The sequence below is a fragment of the Rhinopithecus bieti genome, unplaced genomic scaffold (genome assembly GCF_001698545.2).
Source record: "Rhinopithecus bieti isolate Rb0 unplaced genomic scaffold, ASM169854v2 scaffold_32105, whole genome shotgun sequence".
Taxonomy (NCBI): domain Eukaryota; kingdom Metazoa; phylum Chordata; class Mammalia; order Primates; family Cercopithecidae; genus Rhinopithecus; species Rhinopithecus bieti.
The window spans coordinates 5,143-16,263 of NW_016814250.1; the positions used below are offsets into that span (position 1 = coordinate 5,143).

The 11,121-nt window shown below is 37.2% G+C and overlaps 1 protein-coding gene across 1 annotated transcript in view; it reads right to left on the bottom strand.

Annotated features, from left to right (window-relative positions):
• Positions 1–1,362: 1,362 nt before the first annotated feature.
• The window catches only part of LOC108514038 (tetratricopeptide repeat protein 29-like), a gene marked incomplete at its 3' end in the record, with an annotated part of 142,289 nt that continues 132,530 nt past the window's right edge, over positions 1,363–11,121 (bottom strand). The window contains 1 exon segment of the mRNA XM_017850071.1: positions 1,363–1,591. Coding sequence (XP_017705560.1) covers positions 1,363–1,591 — 229 coding nt within the window.

The window sequence follows — 11,121 nt, forward strand, 5'->3', positions numbered from 1 at the left end:
TTTTTTTTTTTTTTTTTTTCATAATTACCATTGTGTGATGGTCGGAGTTTATGCAAAATAAATCTGAAAATGCGAGTAGTTTTACTTATCTTCTACTAAACCTTCATCAGAATAAGTAATCTAATACGGGTCATGTTTCCTCTGGGTTATTTTCTGCCATTCTGGGCAGAAAATATGAGAACCTGAAGGATACATAACTCAAAACTACAGAACTCTCAAATACATGATGACAAGACAGCATGCTGAAGTAAGCACAATATGACCGGAAAGCAGTCAGTTAATAATGGACTGTACATATTTTGGAAGTGTTTGAACACACTGAAATTCAAGAAGCTGCCAATTTTTTGAAGACTTCATCTTGTTTTCTCTTATTATGGATGTATTTGGAAGATCTTTCCTTATTTTATAAGTAGAGGACGGTGGGTTGTTAAGTAATATTCTACTGACCTAAAAAAGTCAACAAAATTCATGTGTGCTTAATTTGCTATTATTTACAATTTATTCTATGGAGGAAATAAATACCAAAATAGATTGTTGTTTCATCTAAATGACCACAGGGGAAAACAAAGAGTTCAAATCAAATAGAAGATACTTCTTCACATTAAAAAAGGTTTGCCTTATGATTCCATTTGAGTTATGCCAAAATATTTTACTTTAAAAGTTTGATTTGCACACAAATAAAAGAAACTCTAAAGTCTGTCATAGGCAGTATTTTTTTTATTTTATTTTGTTTTGTTTTTTAAAATATCCTATTCTAAAGTTCTTAACTGGGGACTTGAGCCAAACCTAGTTGGCACATAATACTGACCCCTGCATCCCTTCTATTTGTTGGTTTTAATTATTTTGAATAGAATTCTTCATAAGAAAAGTATGTAGGAAAAAAGTAAAATTGAGAAAGATTACTCTCAGGTATTTTCTAAATTAATATTCAAACTCAAACTGATAAAAGTACTCATCAGTAAAGTAAGCAGATAAAGCAAATTAGCATTCATCAACAGTCACTCTTTTCGGTAAGGTATAACACGGAGCATGCTAAAAAAGCATAAGCTTATTTCACATTCCTTATGCCTCATCAGTAGTATTGTTGACTAAGATAACTGACGAAAAAAAACCACAGCATGAGAATGGTGATTTATCAGGTACACCACATTATTACCACTATTTTATGCTTCTCTTAAACATCAAAGGTATAAGTTAGCACACAAGCATATCCAACCTTCATGTAGTAATAGATCCATAAAATAAAATTAAAATTACCAATCAAATTAAAATCACCAACATTTGAGTGAACCTTTCCAATGAAAGTGAATTAATCACTGAGAATGGTATGAAAACTAAAGTGTTCTAAAACCAATGCCTTACCAGTAACTGGATCAGGTTCAATGTCACCTCTGCTCTCCTTCCATGACAGCAGGTAGTTGAGGCTGGTGAGATCTGCAGACTCTATATAGTTGTTCACTGTAAGCATCATCTGATGAGCTTTTGCTATTCCATAGTGAACTTTTGTCTCATCCATCAGAGGCATGCTCATTAGCTCTACTGTTGTGTCAAAAGCTTGCTGAAAGCATTCAGAAGCTTTGTTGTAGTATCCCTAAAAGGTAAGAGAAAGAATTTTCTTTCTTACTTTCAATTTCACCATTTCACATATTTTCTGACCTTACCCTGGCATGTCCCACACTGACCTTTCGACAGTTACAGCAGTTCATCTTCAAGAAGAAACAGATGGCAAGCAGGCTATTAGGATAAGGTTCTCTTAAAGAGCTGTGATTACTCACCATTCAATATCTTGAAATTAACTTAGTAGGAAAGTTCTATCTATTAGACTAAGCTATATAAGACTTAAGTTCTGCAATGTCTGGCAAGATGGCCGAATAGGAAGAGCTCTGGTCTGTAGCATCCAGTGAGCTCAACACAAAAGGTGGGTGATTTCTGCATTTTCAGCTGAGGTAACCAGCTCATCTCTTTGGGAAGGGTTAGACAGTGGGTGAAGCCCACAGAGGGCAAGCCGAAGCAGGGTGGGGCACTGCTTCACCTGGGAAGTGCAAGGGGTTGGGGAATTTCCTTGCCTAGCCAAGCGAAGCTGCAAGGGACTGTGTTGTGAGGAATGGTGCTCTCTTGCCCAGATATTATGCTTTTCCCATGGTCTTCACAACCCACAGACCAGGAGATTCCCTCCGATGCCTATGCCACCAGGGCCCTGGGTTTCAAGCACAAAACAGGGTGGCCATTTGGGTAGACACTGAGCAGGAGTTCTTTTTTCACACCCCAGTGCTGTCTGCAATGCAAGCAAGACAGAACCATTCACTACCCTGGAAAGGAGGCTGAAGCCAGGGAGCCAAGTGGTCTAGCTCAGCGAATCCCACCTGTACGGAGCCAAGCAAGCTAAGATCCACTAGCGTGAAATTCTTGCTGCCAGCCCAGCAGTCTAAAGTCAACCTGGGATGCTCGAGCTTGGTGGGGCGGGAGATCCACCATTACGGAGGCTTGAGTAGGCAGTTTTCCCCTCACAACGTAAACAAAGCCTCTGGGAAGTTCCAACTGGGTGGTGCACACCGCAGCTCCCCAAAGCCCCTGCAGCCAGACTGCCTCTCTAGATTCCTCCTCTCTGGGAAAGGCATCTCTGAAAGAAAGGCAGCAGCCCCAGTCACAGGCTTATAGATAAAACTCCCATGTCCCTGGGACACAGCACCTGGGGAAGGGACGGCTGTGGGCACAGCTTCAGCAGACTTAAATTTTCTGCCTGCTGGCCCTGAAGAGAGCAGCAGATCTGCCAGCAGAGTGCTCCAGCTCTGCTAAGAGACAGACTGCCTCCTCAAGTGGGTCCCTGACCCCATGCCTCCTGACTGAGAGACATCTCCCAGCAGGGGTTGACAGACACCTCATACAAGAGAGCTCCAGCTGGCATCTGGAGGATGACTCTCTGACGAAGCTTTCAAAGGAAGGAACAGGCAAAATCTTTGCTGTTCTGCAGCCTCCGCTGGTGATACCCAGGCAAACAGGGTCTGGAGTGCACCTCCAGCAAACTCCAGCAGACCTGCAGGAGAGGGGCTTGACTGTTAGAATGAAAACTAACAAATGTAAAAGAATAGCATCAACATCAACAAAAGGATGTCCACACAGAAATGCCATCCGAAGGTCACCAACATCAAAGACCAAAGGTAGATAAACCCACAAAGATAAGAAAAAACCAGCACAAAAGGCTGAAAATTCCAAAACCAGAATGGGTCTTCTTCTCCAAAGGATCATAACTCCTCACCAGCAAGGGAACAAAACTTGATGGAAAATGAGTTTGATGAATTGACAGAAGTAGATTTCAGAAAACGGGTAATAAAAAAACTCCTCTGAGCTAAAGGACCATGTTCTAATCCAATGCAAGGAAGCTAAGAACCTTGACAAAACGTTAGACGAATTGCTATCTAAAATAGCCAGTTTAGAGAAGAACATAAATGACCTGATGGAACTGAAAACACAGCACGAGAATTTCGTGAAGCATACAAAAGTATCAATAGGTGAATCAATCAAGCGGAAGAATAAAGTGTGAAGACAAGATTAGAGAAAAAAGAAGAAAAGGAATGAAAGAAGCCTCCAAGAAATATGGGACTATGTGAAAAGACCAAATCTACATTTGATTGGTGTACCTGAAAGTGACGGAGAGAATGGACCCAAGTTATAAAACACCCTTCAGGATACTATACAGGAGCACTTCCCAACCTAGCAAGACAGGCCAACATTCAAATTCAGGAAATACAGAGAACACCACAAAACTCCTTGAGAAGAGCAACTCTGAGACACATAATCGTCAGATTCACCAAGGATGAAATGAAGGAAACAGTATTAAGGGCAACCAGAGAGAAAGGTCGGGTTATCCACTAAGGGAAGCCCATCAGACTAACAGTGGATTTCTTTGCAGAAACCCTACAAGCCAGAAGAAAATTGGGGCAATATTCAACACTCTTAAAAGAATTTTCAACTCAGAATTTCATATTCAGTCAAACTAAGCTTCATAACTGAAGGAGAAATAAAATCCTTTACAGACAAGCAAATGCTGAGAGATTTTGTCACCACCAGGCCTGCCTTACCAGAGCTCCTGAAGGAAGCACTAAATATGGAAAGGAAAAACTAGTACCAACTACTGCAAAAACACCAAATTGTAAAGACCATCAACACTATGAAGAAACTGCATCAACTAATGGGCAAAATAACCAGCTAGCATCGAAATGACAGAATCAAATTCACACATAACAATATTAACCTTAAATGGAAATGGGCTAAATACCCCAATTAATAGAAACAGACTGGCAAATTTGATAAAGACTGAAGATCCATCGGTGTGCTCTATTCAGGAAGCCCATTTCATGTGCAAAGGCACACATAGGCTTAAAATAAAGGGATGAAGGAATATTTACCAGGTAAATGATAAGCAAAATAAAAGCGAGGTTGCAATCCTAGTCTCTGATAAAACAGACTTTAAACCAACAAAGATGAAAAAAAAGACAAAGAAGGGCATTACATAATAGTAGAGGGATCAATGAAGCAAAAAGAGCTAACTAGCCTAAATATATATGCACCCAATACAGGAGCACCCAGATGAATAAGACAAGTTCTTAGAGACCTACAAAGAGACTTAGAACCCCACATAATAATAGTGAGAGACTTTAACACCCCACTGTCAATATTAGACAGATCAACGAGACAGAAAATTAACAAGGATATTCCGGACTTGAATTCAGCTCTGGACCAAGTGGACTTAACAGGCTTCTACAGGACTCTCCACCCCAAATCAACAGAATGTACATTCTTCTCAGCACCACATCACACTTATTCTAAAATTGACTACATAATTGGAAGCAAAGCACTCCCTAGCAAATACAAAAGAATAGATATGATAACAGTCTGTCAGACCACAGTGCAATCAAATTAGAACTCAGGATTAAGAAACTCACCCAAAACTACCAGTGGAAATTGAACAACATGCTCCTAAGTGACTACTGGGTAAATAACAAAATTAAGGCAGAAATAAATAAGATCTTTGAAACCAATGATAACAAAGACACAACGTACCAGAATCTCTGGGACACAGCTAAAGCAGTGTTTAGAGGGAAATTTATAGCACTAAATGCCCACATTGATAAAGCAGGAAAGATTTAAATCGACACCCTAACATCACAATTAAAAGAACTAGAGAATCAAGAGCAAACAAATTCAAAAGCTAGCAGAAGGCAAGAAATAACTAAAATCAGAGCAGAACTGAAGGAGATAGAGACACAAAAGATCCTTCAAAAAAAATCAATGAATCCAGGAGCTGTTTTTTTTTAAAAAAAAAAAGATTAANGAACCACTGACAAAAACCACATGATTATCTCAATAGATGCAGAAAAAGTCTTCGATAAAATTAAACGTCCCTTCATGCTAAAAACTCTTGATAAACTAGGTATTGATGGAACGTATCTCAAAATAATAAGAGCTATTTATGATAAACCCACAGCCAATATCATACTGAATGGGCACAAGCTGGAAGCATTCCCTTTGAAAACTGGCACAAGGCAAGGATGTTCCTCTCGCACCACACCTATTCAACATAGTATTGGAAGTTCTGGCCAGGGCGATCAGACAAGAGGAATAAATAAAGGGTATTCGAATAGGAAGAGAGGAAGTCAAATTGTCTCTGTTTGCAAATGACATGATTGTATATTTAGAAAACCCCATCGTCTAAGCCCAAAATCTCCTTAAGCTGATAAGCAACTTCAGCAAAGTCTCAGGATACAAAATCAATGTACAAAAAATCACAAGCCTTCCTATACACCAATAACAGACAGAGAGCCAAATCATGAGTGAACTCCCATTCACAATTGCTACAAAGAGAATAAAATACCTAGAAATACAATTTACAGGGATGTGAAGGACCTCTTCAAGGAGAACCATGGACCATTGCTCAAGGAAATAAGAGAGAACACAAACAAATGGAAAAACATTCCATGCTCGTGGATAGGAAGAATCAATATCGTGAAAATAGTCATACTGCCCAAAGTAATTTATAGATTCAATGCTATCCCCATGAAGCTACCATTGACTTTCTTCACAGATTTAGAAAAAATTACTTTAAATTTCATATGGAACCAAAAAAGAGCCTGTATAGCCAAGACAATCCTAAGCAAAGAGAACAAAGCTGGAGGCATCATGCTATCTGACTTCAAAATATACTACAAGGTTACAGTAACCAAAACAGCATGGTACTGTACCAAAACAGATATATAGATCAATGGAACAGAACAGAGGCTTCAGAAATAATGACACACATCTACAACCATCTGATCTTTGACAAACCTGACAAAAACAAGCAATGAGGAAAGGATTCCCTATTTAATAAATGGTGTTGGGAAAACTGGCTAGCCATATGCAAAAAACTGAAACTGGGCCCCTTCCTTGCACCTTATACAAAAATTAACTCAAGATGGATTAAAGACTTAAATGTAAAACCTGAAACCATAAAAACCCTAGAAGAAAACCTAAGCAATACCATTCAGGACATAGGCATGAGCAAAGACTTCATGACTATAACGCCAACAGCAATGGCAACAAAAGCCAAAATTGACAAATGGGATCTAATTAAACTAAAGAGTTTCTGCACAGCAAAATGAACTATCATCAGAGTGAACAGGCAACCTACAGAATGGGAGAAAATTTTTGCCATCTAGCCAACTGACAAAGGGCTAAAATCTAGAATCTACAAAGAACTTCAACAAATTTACAAGAAAAAAACAACTCACTTCAAAACTGGGCAAAGGATATGAACAGATACTTCTCCAAAGAAGACATTTATGTGTCCAGCAAATATATGAAAAAGAAGCTCATCATCACTGACCATTAGAGAAATGCAAATCAAAACCCCAATGAGATACCATCTCATGCCAGTTAGAACGGCAATCATTAAAAAGTCAGGAAACAACAGATGCAGGAGAGAATGTGGAGAAATAGAAACGTTTGAGATACCATCTCACGCCAGTTAGAATGGTGATCATTATAAAGTGAGGAAACAACAGATGCTGGAGAGGATATGGAGAAATAGAAACGTTTTTACCCTGTTGGTGGGAGTGTAAATTAGTTCAACCATTGTGGAAGATAGGGTGGTGATTTCTCAAGGATCTAGAACCAGAAATACTATTTGATCCAGCAATCCCATTACTGGGTATATTCCCCAAGGATTATAAATCATTCTACCATAAAGACACATAGACACATATGCTTATTGCAGCACTGTTCACAATAGCAAAGACTTGGAACCAACCTAAATATCCATCAATGATAGACTGGATAAAGAAAATGTGGGACATATACACCATGAAATACTATGCAGCTATAAAAAAAGGATGAGTTCATGTCCTTTTTAGGGACATGGATGCAGCTGGACACTATCATTCTCAGCAAACTAACACTTCTCAGCAAATTAACACAGGAACAGAAAACCAAACACTGCATGTTCTCACTCATAAGTGGGAGCTGAACAAGGACAAGACATGGACATAGAGAAGGGAACATCACACACCAGGGCCTGTTGGGGAGTGGGGGACTAGGGGAGGGAGAGCATTAGGAGAAATACCTAATGTAGATGACAGGTTGATGGGTGCAGCAAACCACCATGACATGTGTATACCTATGTAACAAACCTGTATGCTCTGCACATGTATCCCAGAACTTAAAGTATATATAAGAAAAGACTTATGTTCTTATTGATAAAAAGTGATCAAATATTTGCAGTTTCATATGGTTCAACCTAATACATTGTAGTAAAAAGAAGTTTGGGAATTAGTGAACCAATTCACATTGATTTGGATAGAATTTTACTATTTATAGAGTGGATTTAGCTAATGAAATATTTTTTACATTTTTTTTTTTTTGAGGTGGAGTCTTATTCTGTCACCCCAGGTTGGAGTGCAGGGCATAATTTCAGCTTACACAACCTCTGCCTCCCAGGTTCAAGTGATTCTCCTGCCTCAGCATCTTGAGTAGCTGGGATTACAGGCGTATGCCACCATGCTCGGTTAATTTTTTATATTTTTGGTAGAGACAGGGTTTTACCATGTTGGCCAGGCTGGTCTTGAACTCCTGACCTCAAGTGATCCGCCCACCTTGGCTTCCCAAAGTCCTGAGATTACTATGTTTTGTTTTCAGTCGCAGCAAAAGGTCATTTCGGCCAAGTAATTTGGTTAATGGCTGGTGAAAATAAATGTACCTATCCTCTAATTCGTTTATTGCTCTTACTTTCCCATGTTCATATGCCATTCTTCTTAACTGAGAATGTTGAAGTAATCAGAATTTCTGAAAAATATGACCTTGATGTCACTAGCACCAATCAAATGATCATTTAAATATCTGTTCAAGAAGTCCTTCGCAACAGCTCGAGCTGCAAAAATTCAGGGTGTTGTTGTTGTTTGCCAGTGTCACCTCCATTAAAAGCTATCCTCCACAAATAAATACTGTTTACCTAGCTCTTATGAAGCATGGGGGCCAATGCTAAGTACTTCGTATGTATTATGTCATTAACTTTCACACGTCACCCTATGAGGAAAATACTATTCTTATTTTACAAATAATCACATTGAGCCTCAGAGAAAAGAGCATCTTCTGCCACCCCCAAATCTTCTAAAAATCCTCATGAAAATCTCTTTCTAAGAGGAGGATATTATCTAGGATTGATCTAGGGGCTCTAGGGGACAAAATTTCCTTTCTTCACTGACTTGTAACCCTTTAGGCTCCACCATCTCCTCCCTTCCACTCATCTCTCTCCTCCTCACCCCACCAAACACACAAAAAACAAAAACATGCATGTGTACTCTTTTGAACAGAAACCCTTATATGGGAGAATGTTTTGCTGTATAAGTCAGTTTCTAGTATTTTATGAAGGAAATGAACATAAAAACAACACAGGAACAGCTTTATACCATTACAGCAGTAGAGGTAAAACACATCTTCAACTCTGCATACTTCTGTATAATCATGAAGCTCCAAGATCGGTCAAACTGACTGAACAAAGAAATGTCTGGCAAGGTGAGGAGGGGGAGAAATAGGACTTATGTGATCATTTTGTTAGATACAGGAAGAGCACATATAACACTATGTTATATGCCCACAAGGACAGTTTAGGAGAACTGTTTATTCAAATGATTCATTCCAACCAACTTTGTTAATTTAACCAGAGTCTCTCCATATTACATCAAAAATGACTTTTGTTTGTTGAGGTGAACAATTATTTCTCTTTCTTCAAGGTATAAAACATAAAATTTATATGAGAAAAAAATTACCTAGGAAAAAATAAAATGGTATCAAAGATATTTGTAAGCCAATGAAGTAAACTATAATTGAGAAACAATACAAATATTGAAGATGATGTAAATAAAAGTCACTAAAATTATAGATTTTCCCGGTAGATATCAAAGACATAGGACAAAATATATGAAAATATACAGTTAGGCCAAACATAACCTTTTTTTTTTAGAAACAAAAGTATAAATATCTAATTGATATTCTAATTATATTTCTGAGATTTCAATTATTTATTGTTTTAGGTGAGAGTCTTAATTAGGAAAATTAGAGACCACAAATAAGTGGACATATATACGAATTTCCAAAGTTATTTTTATATATTATTAAGTAAAAATTAGCTCATTCATTCATTCATTCATTCATTTGCCAACCACTCTGAGCCAGGCCAAATGCCAGGCCATGTAGAAGGAGCAGTAAATGGAGTTTCCACTCAAGTTTTTGAGGTGAGTGAAGTGAAAGTAGTGATATGCCTAAAATTTTGATTAGGTCTTATTTAAGTGCCTTTTTACTCTTAAAATAGGAGCTTTATAATTAGCTAATTATGATTCCCTCAAATTGTACTTAGTATTCCATCTTTAGAGACACACAATTGACATAAATAGATATGAACCTACCAGTTTTTCTAGTTTCTCTAGTTTAAAACACTACTAAAGAAATACAAAATTAATTCTTTTAAGATGCAAGCATTTGTATACATACCATTTTAGAATGAGATTTCACTAATGTATATCGTATTTGTGGATGTTTAATTCTCAGAGTTTACTGTCTAAATCTCTTCTCCAAAGGTTAAATACAACTTTCTACAGTTATTTCTGTTATCAGATAATCCCTATTCTATTTTAAAATTCAGAAGATTCTAGTAATTAGAGTTGGCAATCTTAAATATGAGATTGACAAGATGTACTTCCTAAATGAATCTTACAGGAAAAGAACAAATTCATTTAATTTTATTAATATCCCTGATAAGCATTTAGTGAACAATTCCAGGACAGGATCTTGATGACATCATAGACCTTGGAACAATGCTCGAATCATTACATTATAACATAGAATTTTCATGCATTATTTTGATTTTTAGTGTCTAAAATGTCACTCTGTTCAATGAGCAAGCTCAAAATGAATAAGCATTTTCTCAGTACTAAGGATAAATCATTTCCTACCCATTTTCCGTATAATTTTAGTGTTGGAACCACCATTCTTTTAACTATGTAATTATTCTATGGTTTTATTAAGGAATGAGAACTCTTATAAACCTAGTTATTTCCTCTAAAACATTCTCATTTGACCACTTTACACTAATTATATATTTTCAATTAACAGTCCATCAAAAGACCCAGAGGGGAGGATGAGTGGTCCATTTTCTATGATTATGTAGTAAAAGGTAACTAACTAGGATGCAGGATATTTTTAAGATGCACTAATTCTAATTATAATTACTATAATAATTACAGAAAAGGTAACTCCAGTATTTTTCCAACCATTATAATTTTGGTCTTATAATATTTTTACTTCTTGAAAATTGTTAAGAATACAATTACAATACCTTGCATGAGTAATATGAAGCCCGAAAATATTGGGCTTGCTTTTAAAGATTCAGGAAAAGTTTTCAAAATGTTAAAATATTGGCTGGTTCAATATACGCAAATCAATAAATGTAATCCAGCATATAAACAGAACCAAAGACAAAAACCACATGATTATCTCAATAGATACAGAAAAGGCCTTTGACAAAATTCAACGGCCCTTCATGCTAAAACCGCTCAATAAATTAGGTCTTGATTGAACATATCTCAAAATAAT